An 18,713-nucleotide genomic window follows, 5' to 3' on the forward strand; every position below is an offset into this window, starting at 1 on the left:
GGGATTACAGGTGTGAGCCACCATGCCCAGCCAGTTTTCTAGTTTTTCATCTGTAAAAAGAGTATGAAATAACTACTTCATGGGTCTGTAGTGTGGATTGAGAGATTTAGCATATGGAAAATACCCAGCACAGTGAATTTTTGTGTATTACTTATAATACTCCCTTGAGGGAATAAGAAATCTTTAAAAGTAATATAGAATACTTTCTTGGTCAGTTTTTTCAGAAACCCAAACACAGAGAAACTCATAAAGAGTAGTTCTCAGAGTGTTGTCCCAAGATCAACAGTATCAATACCAACTGCAAACTTACTAGAAATACAAAGTCTTGGGCTCCATTTCAAACCTAGTGAATTAGAAATGTGCAGAGACAGGGATGGCAGGAGGTGAATGAGGTAAGGGAGAGTAGAGGCCAGCAATCTGTGTCTTAACAGGTCCCTCAGTGATTCTGATGTGTGATAAAGTTTGGGAACAACTACCGTAATAAGACACAGAGGAGGGCTTGGGGACTGGAGGGTGGAGGTGTGATGTACAGTCACCTCTTATAATTAAGTTGAAATTGGTAGAAAATTAAGAGAGAAAAGATCTCTTCTCAAAATAATTCTGAACATTTCTTTCTTAAATTTCCAGATTCTACAAAACTATAAAGACAACTCGAGGATACGCAAGCTCCTTAGGAACCTGGACTTCTATGTCCTTCCAGTTCTTAACATAGATGGTTATATCTACACTTGGACAATTGTGAGTACACCATGTTTGGTCTTGGGATGAGCTCATGAACTAAAGCTCAATTCAGGTTAATTTTTCCAATGTTAGCCATTCCAGCTCTAAAAATATTTTATACCTATGTAAAGAAAGGAACCACATTTGGGATAAAAATCAGCTTAACATTTTTAATCAAACCATCTACATTAAGTTTAGGCCTGAGGAAGCCTAAGGCCTTAGAGTTGAAGTCCATTACAGGTTTTTTCTTTGTTTTTTACTCTCCTCTTCCATCTTCTTAATGTTTGTGGATTGCCTGCCACCCAATTAGGATTATATTGATAAAAATTCATGTACCAACTTGCATCCATGTCAAATCAGTTCTAGAAGCATGAAGGCAATGAATAATGTATAAACACAAAACCAGCCTACATTTTTCAATGCAATCATTCACACAGGGCAAACATCACATAAAGTCTTTTTATGCAGCAGACAACTGTCTCTTTAAAATGTTCCTAAAGTCTATCACTCCTCAAATAAGAGCCCCTATTTCTAGAGAGTATGCATTGCCTCCCCTTTTCCATTGCTCCACTAAGGATTTCAGGGGCCCCTTTCTCTGGAACAGCCTTTCTGGCCTGGTGTGTGAATCGAGTCCTCCCTCTGAGCTTGTCTGATGACACTTGTCTTTATTCCCATCTCCACTCATCTGTCTTCAGCTTCCAGAAATGTGCAGAGACCATCTCTGACACACCTGGAACGGCCTTTTTCCATCTGTCAAACTATTTCCCTTTTATCCTGTATCACTTGGATGTAAAAAATGACTCCAAAGCAAACGTTCCCTGAGTAAGCAGATCAGGTCCACAGGCACTGCTAATCTGCTCATGAGGAAAAAGCCAAACTACTTCCTCCAATTTAATTGTTTACATGTATGTATACTTTTGGTTGTACAGATGTTCCTAGTACTGGGGGCTGCTAGCCCATCTGTAAGACTAAAAATTATACATACAAGCTGCCTAATGTTAAAGGGAAGTTCTTCCAGATAATCCTAGGAAACATTTTTCATGTTCAAGGACCACCTATCTTCACTAACACTGTGATTTATGAAACCTTAGAACAGCAACATCCCTATGTTCCTCTGCTACAGGATCGTCTTTGGAGGAAATCCCGTTCACCCCATAATAATGGCACATGTTTTGGGACGGATCTCAATCGAAATTTCAATGCATCTTGGTGTAGTAAGTACATGCTTAGTAGATGAATTATGAACAAATAAAGCTGAGAAGAAAAGAGGTGAATTACTAAATGTATAATTTTTGAAAATAAACATCTAATATGGTACAGCTTTCTGGGCTTCCTAATGAGTTTTATTCCCTCTAACAGGATAATATTATCTACATAGCAAGAGCTATCAGCATTCAAGTACAGGACTCCAAGTGAAGCTGGCTAAACAAGAACAAAGTAGGCCTAGACCAGTGTGAATATATTTCAAACCCATCCCTTTGTTTTTAAATATATGAATTATCATAAAGAAAAGAAAAATCAGAGACTTATTCCTTGCAGATTATTTCATAGCAGGGGGCAGGCAGTAAACAAAGCAAACATTTTTCTCTCCTTATGGCATTTTCATGTTTCCAAATCTCAATATGCCCAGTGAATTGGAAGCAAATAAAGAAGGAGGAATGGCTGAGAATGTTGCCATTAACCAGATGGGAAGGATTAATATTGAGACTTGGCAGCTGTGTGGTCTTGAAAAAATTGCTTCATCTCTCTGCTTTAGTTTTCTTTTACGTAAAATGTGGGTCACAGTAGCCCTACCTTATCAGTAGGTTGTTGTGGGGATTAAATGGGATGCTACATAGGAAGTGTTGGGCACAGTACCTAGCAGATAGGAGGTGCTCAGCTAATCATTCTTATTATTATTAATGAGGATTACAGACTACTTATGTCCTTGCTAAATAGCTCTAATGAGACTCAAGCTAGTAAGACATGAAGGAGAAACTTAAATCAAAAAGACAATGTCAGAACCTTACCCAGGAACCCAAGAACTGCTTTCCAGGCATTTGTTTCAGGGCCCACCACAGGTTTAAGTAAAAGTACACTGGCTGGGCATGGTGGCTCCCGTCTGTAATCCCAGCATTTTGGGGAGGCCGAGGCGGGCAGATCACAAGGTCAAGAGATCGAGACCATCCTGGCTAACACGGTGAAACCCCATCTCTACTAAAAATACAAAAAAAAAAAATTAGCCAGACGTGGTGGCAGGTGCCTGTAGTCCCAGCTACTCGGGAGGCTGAAGCAGGAGAATGGCATGAACCCAGGAGGTGGAGCTTGCAGTGAGCAGAGATTGCGCCACTGCACTCCAGCCTGGGCGACAGAGTGAGACTCTGTCCCCCCCCCCAAAAAAAAGTATACTAAAATGCCATTTCATTTTGTATCGCCTTTCCCGGGCTATGGAATCATGGAGTTTGTTTCTAAATCCTAATGTTATCCCTTTCTGCTATCTGAGTTCCTTCTAGAATGGTTATTCTTCAGTGACTATCCAAGTTGACTAATTTAGCCAGGACTAACTCAGACAACCAAGGGCAAGCGCTGATTCTACTCACAGAGGCCCTGAGTATAGATGACTCCTTGCCATTGGTCATTTCCAAACTGAGATCATGCAGCCTTCTTTGTGGTTTCTTCCATATTCTAGGTATTGGTGCATCTAGAAACTGCCAAGATCAAACATTCTGTGGGACAGGGCCAGTGTCTGAACCAGAGACTAAAGCTGTTGCCAGCTTTGTAGAGAGCAAGAAGGATGATATTTTGTGCTTCCTGACCATGCACTCTTATGGGCAGTTAATTCTCACACCTTACGGCTACACCAAAAATAAATCAAGTAACCACCCAGAAATGGTGAGTCCACAGCGCCAAGGCCTCAAGTAAAACCTCAGCAAGACCTCTGCCTTCCTTTTTCTGACTTCCATTTCCACGATTATGGCTCCAGCCACCCTTTTGTTCTCTCTGCTTATCCCTATATTCTTTCTCCTGCTTTTGCACCTTGCCAGATGCCTGCTGGGAAGGCTTCGGGTTAAATGCTGCTTTACCTACATTAATTAACTACCTGTTTCATAAAGTGTCAAGTTGGGAGACATCTTAGGTATTCATCTATAATATAAATGAGATGATTATGTTAATAATCTGCAGGAATGCACTTTCATTTCTGTAAATTCTCTTGAAGCTCCGTTCAGCAATTACAGCTTTTGAACCGTGCTTTCAAGAACTTGCCAGCTGTTAGTGGAATATGGCATATCTAAAATAACATGGCTAAATAATATCTGCTCTCTTCTCTGCTAAACACAATGCTCTATTTTCTTCTAAACTCTTCCTTCAGTATTTGCCTAGGATTATTTGTAAGGGGAAGTACCAGCGAAATGCAAGCTGGAGCAGGGAAACTGTGTTTGGTCTTATCCAGGTCCTTCTCTGAAGCTGTGTTTACCCAAGCACTGTTGGGCAGAATTACTGAGAAGGACTGGGCTCTTTGCCCTTTTGTGAACCAGAGGACAACAGACACAAGTCAAAGAGAGGGTAAATTTAGAATTGCAAATTGTAATATTTGTTTTCCTTTTATTTTTAAATTTTTTCCATTTTAATTGTGGTAAAATAAACATAAAATTTACTATCTTAACCATTGTTAAAGTATACAGTTCAGTAGTGTTAAGTATATTCACATTGTTATGCAGCCAATCACCGGAACTTCTTCATCTTGCATAATTGAAACTATGCCCATTAAACAACTTTCCATTTCTTCCTACACGAGTCCCTCACAACCATCACTCTACTGTCTGTTTCTATGAATCTCACCACTCTAGATACCTCATATAAGGGAATCATGCGGTATTTGTCTTTTTACGACTGGCTTTCACTAAGCATATTATCCCAAGTTTCCCCATGTTGTAGGGTGTATCCGAATTTTCTTCCTTTGTCAAGCCAAATAATATTCCATTGTGTGTATATACTACATTTTGTTCATCCCATCCACTTATCTGTCAATGGACACACTTGGGTTGCTTCCACCTTTTGGCTATTATGAAAAATGCTGCTATGAATATGGGTGTGCATTTCTCTCTTAAGACTCTGCTTTCAATTTTTTTGATTCATATCCAAAATGTAATTGCTGGATCATATGGCAATTCTATTTTTAATTTTTTGGGGAACCACCATACTGTTTATAATAGAGGCTGCTCCATTTGATATTCCTACCAACAGTACATAAAGGTTTCTCCACATTCTTGCCAACACTTGTTATTTTCTGTTTATCTTTTTTTTTTAAACATGCTCCTCTTTATATGCAAATGCTGAGAAGAAGTGGGGCTAAGCTTGCTCTGTTCTTAATATCACAGAGGCCTGATGACCTATTGGTTAGGTTACACCTTTTGCACATCTCCCTCTGGAGCACGACCCAGAAGACACAAGGCCTGAACACTAAATGAAAAACCACTATAGACCTTTGTTGGAAGGAGCCCTTCTCCCAACAGTCAAAAATATCCAACAATACTCAAGTACCTTTCTTGCAATTATTCTTTCTTTTCTTGGTCCAGGAACACTTGTACTACATGATCATTTTGTAACACATGGACATAACTAACATCTGCCTAGATCTTTACAATTTACAGAGAGATTTATAGCTGTTATCTCCTTTGACCCTCATGATAGTATATTACATTCACTTTGGAGTGTAGAAATTGAAACTCTGAGTTAACTTTATCTTCAGAACTCCATAAATAGAAAGTGGTGGGGCCCAGGCTAGAACTCATGTCTTTAGACTCCAGAGGCCACATTCATCATCCCACTACCTCGCACTGCCTCTCTCTGCCCAGAAAGGATGTACAACTTCTAGGAGTCATTATCAGATAGATTCCCAGTCAACTATGCATTATATCCTTCTCATTTGTGAGCCCTGGAAGTTCTATTTCTTCAATAAAGAAATCTACAGAAGCAGTTATTTCAGTCAAGAAGCCCAGAATGCTCCTTTTTCCCAGTTTCAGGAATATTTGTTGTAGATTCCTACTTCTGCTTAAAGGGATCTGTGACAAACACAAATGAATCTCCAAAGACAGGTAATTAGAGATCTTTGATGGAAAGGGGTCTTCCACCAACAGAAAAAGGAGGCTAGTATATTCCAGTATTTTTCTTGGGTACTTCATTCTCTAATTGGTTCAGGAAAACAGATACTATGTGACCATTTTGCAAAGTTTGTATTCAAAGGTTGGAGGGTCTTGTACTGCTGATTGGCTGTCTGGTTAGAGCCCTGTGCTTTGGCCAGAGGCCAGAAGGAGCAAGACAGCAGGAGGGACCTGAGGCAATGGCACCACCACTGCTGGACAGTAACTCTAAGAAGGGAATAACTGGCAACTCCATAGCACTGTATACAGAAACCAGTAAATCAAATTGAGAAAGATGGCTTCAATTCTGTATCTCTTACAGTCTCAGGTGCTGAAGAGTTCACATAAACAGTCGTCCCCAAGCCTTTTCAATAAAAAGACTGTGAATATTTTACTACCACATGTCTACCTTATTGAAGCTACTGAGCAGTGTTTCTAGGTTCTTGGGGGCAAGCTTTGATAGATGAGTGCACAAAGACACAGAATCAAGCCAACTGCTCCAAGGAGATTTCCATTTCTAGTACTATTTACAAGCAGCAGAGACTAGTAATTAATCTCTATTATTTACAAAACCAAAAGTTTATAGAAATCATGGTAAATATTATACTACATGATAGACAGCTTGGCAATCACTATGTAGGAGAAACATAACTATATATAGCCTCTTTCTAAACTGCTCTGGAAATTAGAATAGCTATAAGAATTCTAATGTTTTACATGCTTACATTCTTTCCATTTGAACTCTCTTTGTATCAACCTCTGTACTCCATCCCAAGCTCTGTTGCCCCCACCCCCACTAGGCCAGGGCTTTATTCAACCATTCTGTGGGCCTTCCTGTGAATATATGCTTACAGGAAATTCTCTGGGCCCGGAGAAGGAGTTGTTAAGCAGGCCAGAGGTTTTTAGAAATGTATATTATGTACTATTGGCAAATGAGTTTTTATTATTTTTATTAGAAGTACCTATAAGCTGAGAAAAAAGGGCAGCAGAGAAATTGGCTCTATTATAGCCTTGCAACGTAGCGTCAGAAGGAGAGAGAAGTACAATCAGGAGTTCCACCTCCAGAGACAGAAGTTGAATTCTGAAGTCTAGGGGATTTCCATTTTATCTTCTCAGAAACGTCCAAATTGCTAAGCTGAGGATCACAACTGAATGCCTCTCATATCTATCTCTTACTCCTCTCTGCTTCCCCATAGTAATTCCTCATGGAATCATTAAAATAGAACTCAAAAGTTATTTTATCAACAAAGAAGGGTAAACTGGAAAGACGGTTTCCTACCCCACAGCCAGGATTCCAGGAAAGGGAATGATATCGGATAAAATAAATGACAGCTGGCAATGAGAAAAAAAAATTTGTTGTCTAGGGAGAGCTGCAGGAAAGAAAAAAAAAAAGCAAGGAACCATTGGGATGGCAAGTGTAGTCTGGGTCTGATGCATATATCCCAGTGAAAGGTAAGGACCCACAAGGACCAGTTAACGTGGAGTTCCATTAAACACACAAACACACACACACACACACACACACACACACGAGAATTAAAAATAATTAAAGGCAATTCGTATCTCTGCTAGAGACTCTTAAAGAACTTCAGAAGGGAGTGTGGTTGGTAAATCACAACGCTTTTCCCAGGCCCCTTCTCTCAACTTCATCACATACAGCAGCTACCCTGAATCCTGCCCACCCCTCACTCTCATTTCCTTACCAGAATTTCTCTCTCCAGCAGACCATTCTTGTACCTCCTCCCAGTGTAAATGATTAAACCAGCTTTTTTGGCCTCTCCTACCCATTATCTCAATTCTGGATAACACAAACCCAGGAACTGAGACAGACTCAGAATCCCTTTTTAGGAAGTGAGAGAGAAGGTGAATGGCCAAAGATGGCATTCTTAGTAGTGAGTGGAGAGAAAGCAAGTGACTTGCAAGTATGTTTAACAGAGTGTTTTTCCTTTGATCTTAGTCATACACGGAAAGCCCCAAGTGCCTTAAGAACACTGCCCACAACCGTCCAGTATGATCCCCCCAACTTCCTTATTGCCTTTTTGCCAACAGAAATGTTGTTCCTTTTGAATTTCGCTGGGCCAGTTTCCTCTCTAGACAAGCACTACTCTGCAACATCTCAGGGTTCAGCTGGACAATACAGAGCTGGGAGAAGGAGAATCTAAAACGAGACCTGTCCCTAGTCAGGCATCCAGGGAGCTGGTGCACCTGGAGTGCAGTCAGGAAGCCCTGAGGGGTAAAGCTATGGTGGATCACAGTCCAGGCAGGGAGGGAGACTGTCAGGGGAAGCAGTGGGATATTCCATCTGACAGGTAGAACACACATGTTTAGGCTGGGGAATACCTAGAGGGTCTGTCGGCAAACCTAGGCGACATGCATCAGGTCAATAAGCCCAGCCAGTAGACTTGGGCCTCAGTTAGTGACTCTGATCTCTGGAAAGGGGCTGCAGAGGTGACGTGGTGGTAGGTGTGGGGATGGGTATGACTTCCAGCTCTGAAATGCTATATATATATAATAAGATAAACGCTGTAAGGAAAAAGAAGAGGGGGGTCAGAGAGAGGAATGAAGAAAGGGCTGTGGGGATTCAAAGTGGGGAGAGATAGAATCCAGTTGGAGGGATCAGGTAAGGCCTCTTGGAGAAGTTGGCATTTGAAAAAGTCCTTCGAGGCTGGGCAGAATTCCAGCAGGCAGAGATAAGAGGTAGGGATCCCATGTGGAGGAAATATCCTGAGGAAAGATAGAGGCTGAGGAATGTAGGGTAAGGCTGAGGAATGGTAGGAAAATGTTTGTGACTATCATCTAGGAGGGATGACAAAATACAGTGTTGGGAAGGTGGGTTAGAGTCATGTTGGAGAGGATCTCAAAAACTAGGCTGAGAAGTTTTTACTTAATTAAGTGAGCAACCAGGAGCTCTTGAAGACTTTTCCATAGGATCATGATCATAGCTGTATGCTACAAAATTTCATCTGGAAGCCAGGTAGGATCACTTGAAAGAAGGATTGGTGAGAGAAATCTATTAGAAGATGCAACAGACCATTTCAGAGGTAGAGTCTGACATAGAATGATGGCACTGGAAATGCAACTTGGCAACTGTTTTAGACAGGGAATATCAGAGATGCCTGCAGAATTCTACATGTGTGTTTGGAAGAGAATGCAAGCCCAGAAATACGAAAGTCAGAGCAGCCTTATTAGTGGGAGAGATGGTGAAACTGGATTAAGTGTGCTGAATCTGAGGCACCAGCAGGCTACCTAAGATGTAGACATCCGATGGGAAGTTGGAAAGGTGGCCTAAAACTCTGGAGATGAATCTGGACAAAACACCAAATGCTTGGATTGTTGGGTTTATTTTAAACACCAGATATGTGTCTCTGCATTTCCCACCTACAGATTCAAGTTGGACAGAAGGCAGCAAATGCATTGAAAGCAAAGTATGGAACCAATTATAGAGTTGGATCGAGTGCAGATATTTTATGTAAGTATCTTTTTTTGCCTCTTCAATAGTATCTAAGGCACAAAAGAAGTCAGTGGACTTTGGATGGCGAGATAGGTGGGAGAGGAACAGAAGAGTTCCTGGGATCAACAGGGAGTTGTACAAATCAAAATGACCAAGGATAAAAGGGAGTCTGTACCAATCCAGAATTATACTCTCTAGGGATAAGGTATGAACTAAAAGAAAAAGAATTAATGTGCTGGCTCAGACCAGAACTTCCCCTGGCTTCAGTTAAAAAGAGCTGGCAAGCTAGAAGGCACAAGAGTTAACAGGAAGGACATTGTCCACTGACCTTTGGTCAGTCAATTCAGTTCCCAGAGGACCCATCAGGCTAAGAAAGCCCTGGAGAAAAAATCTAAAGACAAGAATTTAGTTGAAAGGAGAGCGCACTGTTTCTCCCAACCCCAATCTCCACCTTCTCCACCCTCCATGAGCCCCCCTCTAAATACTTGTATAGTATTTTTCTTGTGGGTCATTTTGTTTCTGTTCCTTTCTTTAAATGACTCAGTTCACTCTTGCCAGGCAATATTAGGTTGCCAAGTCAGTGACTCAGCTAAGAAACTTTAGCCAAACCTCTCTATGTGCCAGACACAGTGCCAGGTATGATGGGGGACAGAGATACTGAATAAGATGTGGTTCTTGCCCTGCAGGGGCTTACAACCAAGGAGAAAGAGAAGACAGCTATTTCTGAGACCCTGATCTAAAAGAGCTTCTTTATCTTACTAAGTGAACCTTTAGTTCCTGAAATGGCTATAGAAATCCGTTCTTTCAAAGTATGATTTCTACCTCTGCCTTCATGTTTTCACCTGTAGATGCCTCATCAGGGTCTTCAAGAGACTGGGCCCGAGACATTGGGATTCCCTTCTCATATACGTTTGAGCTGAGGGACAGTGGAACATACGGGTTTGTTCTGCCAGAAGCTCAGATCCAGCCCACCTGTGAGGAGACCATGGAGGCTGTGCTGTCGGTCCTGGATGATGTGTATGCGAAACACTGGCACCCGGACAGTGCTGGAAGGGTGACATCTGCCAATATGCTGCTGGGCCTGCTGGTGTCCTGCATGTCTCTTCTCTAAGTGCATTTCACCCAGGCCTGCTCAACCCCAGTGGCATGAGTATGGCTGGAGGAACGGTGTGCTATGGTTGTAAAGAAACCAAATAATTTAACTAAAAATACTTCCTATTTCAATAAGGAAAAATCATGTCTGCGTTTTAATATTTGCTTTTCTGTGAGTTGAGCTTTATTCCTTTATACTAGGAATTAGTTAGGTACTGCTACAATAATGCTACAAACCAAACCTCTCTAAAACCAAGTGGTGCAAATCTACAGGTCATGATGCAGTGATCTTGGTTGAGCTCGCTTACGCATCCATGGTCAGTTTCAGGGCAGCTGGTAGATCTCGGATGAACTCACTCTGGGGGTTGGCTACTGTAGGCTAGTATAGGATAGCCTCAGCTGCAATGAGGAACGGGGGCTGTGCTCCATGTATCTTCTCGTCCAGCACATTAGTACCATGCACTCATGGCCATGGTGAAGGAGCAAAAGCAGCAGAGCAAGTCTCAATGTGCAGGCGCTTTTCAAACCTCTGCTTGCATCCTATTTGCTAACATCCCATTTGCCAAAGGAAGTCACGTGGCTGAGCTCTGCATCAAGGGGTGGAGCAGAACAGAAGGTGGTGAGTGAAGAATTGGGGCCATCAGTGAAATGACTCTATCTGGTGTTTATATCACACCCTTGAGCTTCACTGGCTTAGCTTCATAGTCGGTAGCTCAGCTACAATTCAAGGCAACTCAACTAGATGGCTATTATCCTATTCAGCTTTAAACGTGGAGAAGCCTATGAGTTCCAGTGGAACCCCACTGCTCTTGAAATCTAATTAAAAGTCACACAATGAGATTCTGACAGGGCCTTTTGTGTTCTACTAATTTTTGTGATTTACGATCTCAACATTCACTAAGGAAAATGAAGTAGGAATAGGTCTTCTGCCCCAGGGTCTGGGGATTTTTTCTCATCTGTTTTCTTCAAAAATTTTGCTTATGCTTTTGAACCAGGTTCTTGCTTTCTTAATTTTGTGTTAATGAGTTAGTAGCAGCATTCAGAGGATAAGTTATACAATCTCTCTTGATGACTGTTGCTGGTTTTATTTATTTATTCATATAAAAAAATTTAAGGATCTACTAGGTGCATTTTGATAGGTTCTGGGGTTACAGTGGTGAATAAGATAGACATAGTCCCTGTCTATTTGAAATTTATATTCCAGTGGGTGAAATCAGGACTAGCCGCCATAAATAATTGGAATAGACACGCTGTTTCATACCAGGTGAATCCCAGGTCTAGGGGAGTACAATAAGCAAGAACACAAATAAATAAACTAAATATTGCAGTTTGTGACACATACTATGAAATGAGAAGTCAGTAGAGAGGAGAGGAAGGCCCACATTGTATGTGTATGGATATCTAGGCATTTAATTGTGCTATCTCATCTATTAAATTGTGAGTGCTGTTAAAGTAGCAGCCATGACTGTCATTTCCTATGTATCTCTATGTGACACCTTGAAATGGTGCTAAGCAGTTGTCAGGCTTCAAATAAATGTAGTTGTGACCAGCTGACAGGGCATCCTTGGGTGTTCAGTCACCCATTGCCAAATTTCCTTGTTGGTCACAGTCACAATACACTTCTTGGTTGTAACCCTTTTATTGCCTTTCTTTGTCGTCTTTATTTCTTCATGTTTTGCTAGTGTGTGGCTGATAAGGGTCAGAAAGGAAAATGTCAGAGGCAATAGGGTTTAATGAATCAGGGAACTGCTATTTACATAAAAATGCCAACTCCACAATTGTGGCACTGTCAGGAGGAAATGGTTTGGTTTCATCAACGGTCAGCCTAGAAGGGAAGAAAACTAGTGTGACCACCCAGTGCTATATTCAAGAAGAAAGCAGGGGAGCCGTGCTTAGAGACGCCAGTTATCAGTGTTCATCTACCTTGGGTTTTATCTCCAAGGCTATTTTAAAAATAATTCGGACCTCTGAGTACTATGGGAGCTCTGATCTACAAAGTTTAATTCATGTCTAGAGATGGAGCTCATGGGCAAATAAAGTCAGAAGAGAATAGAGAGAAACTCAGTTAATCAATCAGCTTGCCTGAAACCTCCCACGTGGATTTTTCCAGATTTCAGGATGCGATCATAGCTTCCTTGAGGGGCTTCACCTGTCTCTGGGGGAATAGGATACTGGGAAACATGACACATTTTGTACTGCTTCTGGAAGTTTTTTACTTCCTGTGAAAGAATCCTAAGAACAGGGATAGAAAGATGGTAAATGACCACACTGATCTTTCTAAGAATGTTTTCAACTTCGTGGTGGAAAATGATATTTGGCTGGGAAAACTTCACAGCTGATGCTATTAATGCAATCTTGAGAGTATCCTGTTTGTAGTTTGGTTAGGTCTGGGATTTGATTTCATCCTACTTTAAAGCTGAAAAGTTAGTTTGTTAATGCTTCATGTATGTTAGTACAAGGCATGAAACTCCCAGTCAGAGTCAAAGGACACTATTTCCCAAAGCACCTGAAGCAGCACAAGCATCAGCATATTTACAGGGATTCCTCCTTCTCCCAAGCGCCAAGAGGATGATGCAAAGAGCCCAGATGCCACGTGCATATGCAGCGAGTTGTGCAACTGAGAGAAACACTAAGCTTTGGAATTCACTGCTTCTACAGCAAGCAATAAGCAAGCCTGATCTTATCCCAGAAGAAGACATGTCCCCGTCCCTCAAGGTTGCTTGCTTACTGCAAATAAAACTGAGAAATGGCCCAGGTAAAAGTGGTCAGGGCCTTGCATCATTGGCCCAGCCAGGAAGATGTGCAGGAGAAAAAGAATCTCTAAAGGACTATCTCCCAGTAGGTTTTATGTGTCAGGTTGAATCCTATGAAATTGCTGCTTTTGTGGGTCAACAAAGTTCAAGTATTGGTGATTTTACATGGTTCAATTTAAGATTATCTCAGTGCTAATCAAAGTATTTTTATAATGCCTCCTTTTTTATTTTTAGGAAGTTTGACTATTCTGCCTTTTCTGTTACTAGTTCTGTCTTTCCACCAAACTCTATCAGTGCTTTTTCCATAACTTTTCCTACAAAGGATCTAGATCTTCTTGACTTACAGGTGAATTTAGAGTTTAAAATGATGTAAAATAATAAATGCAGGTGATACATAAGCTTCTAGCTCTCGGGTTTTTTTTTTTTTTTTTTTTACAGCACTGTCAAAGTGAGTTATATTTTTGTTTTCACTATGTATGACCAAGCTCTTATTTCTCTTCCTTATGCAGTTTATCAGTCTGATATGTTATTAAAAATGTATTCTTTACACCACCCCAGTATTATTCATATCTTATGTATATCATTTGAATCTGGTATAAATTTATTATGTCACTAAGAGAAGCCCACTGCCTAAGAACATAAAATTGCAGTACTAAATACAGAGTTTTTAAAAAAAACCTATTAATAATTATTAATTTATTTTATGATGTGCAGCGATTGAAATATTTTATGTGTATTATCTTGTGTGAAGATGTTACCAGGAAGTCCCAATCCAGAACCCAAGAGAGGGTTCCTGGATCTCATGCAAGAAAGAATTTAGGGCAAGTCCATAGAGTAAAGTGAAAGCAAGTTTATTAAGAAAGTGAAGGAACAAAAGAATGGCTACTCCATAGACAGAGCAGCCCCAAAGACTGCTGGTTACCCATTTTTATGGTTATTTCTTGATGATATGCTAAACAAGGGGTGGATTATTCATGCCTCCCCTTTTTAGACCATATAGGGTAACTTCCTGATGTTGCTATGGCATTTGTAAACTGTCATGGCGCTGGCGGGAGTATAGCAGTGAGGATGACCAGCAGTCACTCTCATTGCCATCTTGGTTTTGGTGGGTTTTGGCCGGCTTCTTTACTGCAACCTGTTTTATCAGCAAGGTCTTTATGACTTGTATCTTGTGCAGACCTCCTATCTCATCCTGTGACTTAGAATGCCTTAACCTTCTGGGAATGCAGCCCAGTAGGTCTCAGCCTTATTTTACTCAGACCCTATTCAAGATGGAGTTGCTCTGGTTTACACATCTCTGACAATACTCATAAGAATCTTGAGTTAGATATTTTATTTATTTGATGAAGAAACTGAGACAGAGAGGTTAAGAATATGCCCATCCATGGACACACTGTTTTTGTTTGTTTGTTTTTAGAGACAGGATCTCACTCTATTGCCCCAGGCCAGAGTGCAGTAGCACAATCATAGCCCGCTGCAGCCTCAAACTCTTGGGCTCAAGTGATCCTCCATCCTTAGCCTCCTGAGTAGCTGTGACTGTAGGTGCACATCACCACATGTGGCTAATTTTTTATTTTTTTGTAGAGACAGCTATGTTGCCCAGGCTGGTCTTGAACTCCTGGCCTCAAGCAATCCTCCTACCTCAGCCTCCCAAAGTGCTGGGATTACAGGTGTGAGCCACTGCACCCGGCTGATAACACTGTTCTTAATGATTGATTAGTTTTATTGGAATAGAAATTTTCCAGTTTTAGGATGTCAGAAGTACTGTCTAATGGATACTGCCAGTGCTTTGCCAAAACTCCTTCAGGTACCTTCTCCTGCATCCCTCTCCTTCTTTGATGTGTTTTTGCCTCCAATGGCTCATACTCATGTGACTTTTTCCAGTGGCTACCCTTGAGCTACTGCATGTACTTTGCCTGCAGCCACAGAGAGTTAGAAGTGTGTGACAGTGACACCTGTTAAAAGAAAATCTTTAGTCAGATTAAAGTTAACAGATTTTAAGTGAGCAAGGAATGATTCACGAATCAGGCAGACTCCTGAGCTAGAGTAGGCTCAGAGAGACTCTGGCAAAGTCGCATAGTGGAAAAAGATTTATAGACAGAAAAAGGAAAGTGACATATAGAAAACCCAAAGTGAGGTACAGAAACAGTCAGATTGGTTACAGCGTGTCATTTGCCTTATTTGAACACAGTTTGAACAGTTGGCCCCCTTTGATTGGCCAAAACTCTCTGATTGGCACAAGAGTAGGTTACAGTCTGTTTATACCTCCATTTAGGTTATAGCTCACTGTGTACAGAGAAACCTTTCAGATGAACTTAAAATATGTTAAGAAAGCAGCTTTAGGCTAAACTTGATTTAATACATCCACCACCAGAAACCCCCAGTCTCTGCTTAGAGGGTAACGGATGAGTCCAGGGGTGTGAAAGCCCAGTTCTCTTGCAGTGGGAAGTGTAATTAGTTCCAGAGATAGTGTGGGACAAGGTTAAAGTTACCCTCCAAAGAACTTGCCTTGAGGTTGCACCCTTGCTTGGCTTCCTTCCTTTCTTTGTCTGGCTTCCTCACTCCCTTACTAGTTTATTTTGGGAGTACCTCCTTAATAAATCACTTATGCATGACTACTCACATCTGGGCCTGCCTCTAGGGAACCCAATGTAATTGTCAGTGTTTTGGAATTATTACCAAAACATCATAAGTTTTTAATTTCCTAAAATAACCTTTAATACAAGTATTACTATTATTCAATATTCAGAATATGCCTGGAGATTACAAATGTTGTACGAACAGAAATATTTCTATTTTGAATATTTTCTCATTCTAGAACATGAAGAGTCTTATTCCAGAGAAGACTTTTATTTCAGGATAACATATATTTTTAGTTGAACCTCTTGTTGAAGGCACAGTAAAAATAAGATTAGTCTTTATGGGCTTGTAAATTTTAAAGTATTTGGTGTTATGATAAGACTTTATGAGAAAATAATAGCTACTTATTATAGTTTTCCACTCTACTGTAATCAAGACTGCATAGTCTTTTCTCAGCTACTCTGAAAAAGGACTTTTATTTCTCTCAGGATTTATTCATTTAAAATAGTTAAAAAATAAAACTCAAAAGAGCTTTAATGGTGAGTGTATTAAGTCTTATCCTGCCAACATGTTCCTTTCCTACACAGCTCTTATCATGTTTTTGCTGAGGATTTAAAAAAAAGAAAAACATTTTTGAAAGTCAGCTCCAAAATGATACTTCCAAGAAAAGACTAACGGTGTCCTTTTTATTTACATAGATGGTGCAAAAGCAACCACAGAGGCACAAAGGAGGCAAAGAGTAATGTGTCTTCCCACTATGAGTTTGAACAACAAAAACCCAGTTGACTAGATAGAGGATCTTGAGAAGGTGAAGTGTAAAGTCAGGTTAGGATCAGGTGGTTGAAGAGCCTGAATGCCAGACCAGAGTCTAAACATTCTCCCTGTAGGCTGTGGGGAGTACTAGCAGAAGTAGTAAAGGAGTAAAGAGGCAGAGGGAGTAAAGAGTAAAGATCACTCTGGAAGGATGATCTAAGGTGAAATAATTAGAGGGAAGAAGTCACGAAAAACAGTTCAGAAAATATTATACTGGGCACGTAACCACCCAATGGGTTCATTTTGCCCCCTGCCTAGATAGAGCTCATTTACCAAGACGGGAATTACAATAGAGAAAGAGCTTAATATATGTAGAGCTGGCTAAATGGGAAATGGGAGTTTTATTATTACTCAAAGCAGCCACCCTGAAAATTGGGAGGCTGGAGTTTTTCAAAGATAGTTTGGGAGGCGGGAGGCTAGGACAGGGGGAATGCTGATCGGTTGGGCATGCAGTCATAGGGGTATGGAAAATGGCCCCCACGTGCGGAGTCTACTTCTGGGTGGGAGCCACAGAGGAATCACTAGTCCAGGTGAGGCATCATCAGAAATGCAAAAGCCTGAAAAGACATCTCAAAGGGCCAATCTTAAGTTTTACAATAGAGGTGTTATTTACAGAAATAATTGGGGAAGTTGAAAATCTTACGACCTTCAAAATAATGGCTGGTAATCCAACCAGGCCTACGTCTTAGCATAAATCAGGCCCCTCATCCTCCTAATATGGTGGCCTTCCATTAGTTTTACAAAGGTGGTTTAGTTTGGGGAAGGGCTATTATCATTTAAACTATAAACTAAATTTTTCCCGAAGTTAGCTTGGCCTATGCCCAGGAATGACCAAGGGCATTTTGGAAGTCAAAGGCAAGATGGAGCTGGTTAGATGAAATCCCTTTCACTGTCGTAATTTTCTCACTATTATGATTTTTGCAAAGGTGGTTTCATACACACATGAATTGAATAACAACAAAGTTGAGTTGGTGGCCACAGAAATTTCCATTCTTTCCCCACAAAGTGACGGAAATCAGAGAGGCTATTCAGAAGGATTCAAGTATTATAAGATCATGAGAACTTGTCTTCAATCATCTTTGTTTCACCCCTGCCTGAGAAAGTATAATAATGCTGAAAATTGACTTACAGACCTACGGAAGCCAGAAGGGAAGCAGAATGGAAAAACGAGGAGCCATGTGTTTTCAGATAAGAAATAGGAAATGCAGAATTGTCACACTGAGGTGTCAGTTGAAATTCAGGGTTAGTTTTCAATCTTATAGTCAGATGTTGAGTCACATGCAACCTTCATTTCAATCTCATATTTCAAACCTCATTCAATATGGAAACTTGAAAAAGCTTTTAAAAAATTAAAAACTATCATCTCCATCAGTTTCCTCTTACACATACGCTAATTCACCCTATGACATTTACTTTATAATTAGGTTTGCAAGTCTATCACTTTAAAGGTTGACTACTTTCTCAAAGGCTGTTGCTTCAAAGATTTGTTGTGCAGGAGAATTCTTATTTCAAATAAAAATTTACCTTGAAGCATAAAATATAAGTCAGATAAAAACAGAACTGCTCTGTCTGATTTGGGAAGGCTAGGTAATGGGTCTAAAGATACTCCCTGTTCCCCAATTTCCCTGCAGACCTGAAGTACTTACTACTCAAATTGTGGTCCATGGGCCAATAGCATTAGTTTTAGATGAAATCTTGCTCAAAATTCAAATTTTTCAACATCAGAACTTGCGTTTAACAAAATCCCTAGGTAATTTGATGCTCTTGAAAATTTAGGTAGCACAGCTTTAGAGTACAGACATCACCTGGAAAGCTTGTTAAAACCCAGATTCTTGTCCACATCAATAGATCAGTGGTAGAGCATGAGAGTCTGCATGTTTAACAAGCTCCCAGGTGATGCTAATATTGCTGGTCCTCAGACTACTGCACATCAAGTGGCAAGAAGCTAGAGTAGTGATTCTCCAATGTTAGTGGGCATCAAAATCATCTGGAAGGCTTGTTAAAACCTGAGCTGGTGGGTTCCATCTCCCCATCAGAGTTTCTGATTCAGTAGTGGGACAGAAGGCGGGAATGTGGAGAATCTTCCTATCTAACAAGTTCCCAGGCAATGCTGATGCTGTTTCTCTGGGGAACGCACTAGAGCATTTGGCTCATAATTAGGAAAAGTTGCCACTAGGTAAGCAG

At 40.7% G+C, this 18,713-nt stretch overlaps 1 protein-coding gene across 1 annotated transcript in view; it reads left to right on the forward strand.

Moving 5' to 3' along the window:
• Positions 1-11,018, forward strand: part of CPO (carboxypeptidase O) — a 32,083-nt gene extending 21,065 nt beyond the window's left edge. The window contains exons 5-9 of the mRNA XM_055290382.2: positions 628-738; positions 1,844-1,934; positions 3,389-3,591; positions 9,225-9,309; positions 10,140-11,018. Of these exons, the coding sequence (XP_055146357.1) occupies positions 628-738; positions 1,844-1,934; positions 3,389-3,591; positions 9,225-9,309; positions 10,140-10,402 (753 nt within the window). The 3' untranslated portion in view covers positions 10,403-11,018. The remainder of the gene's footprint in view (positions 1-627; positions 739-1,843; positions 1,935-3,388; positions 3,592-9,224; positions 9,310-10,139) is intronic.
• The last annotated feature ends 7,695 nt before the right edge of the window (positions 11,019-18,713 follow it).

The sequence above is a fragment of the Symphalangus syndactylus genome, chromosome 8 (assembly GCF_028878055.3).
Source record: "Symphalangus syndactylus isolate Jambi chromosome 8, NHGRI_mSymSyn1-v2.1_pri, whole genome shotgun sequence".
NCBI classification, from domain to species: Eukaryota; Metazoa; Chordata; class Mammalia; order Primates; family Hylobatidae; genus Symphalangus; species Symphalangus syndactylus.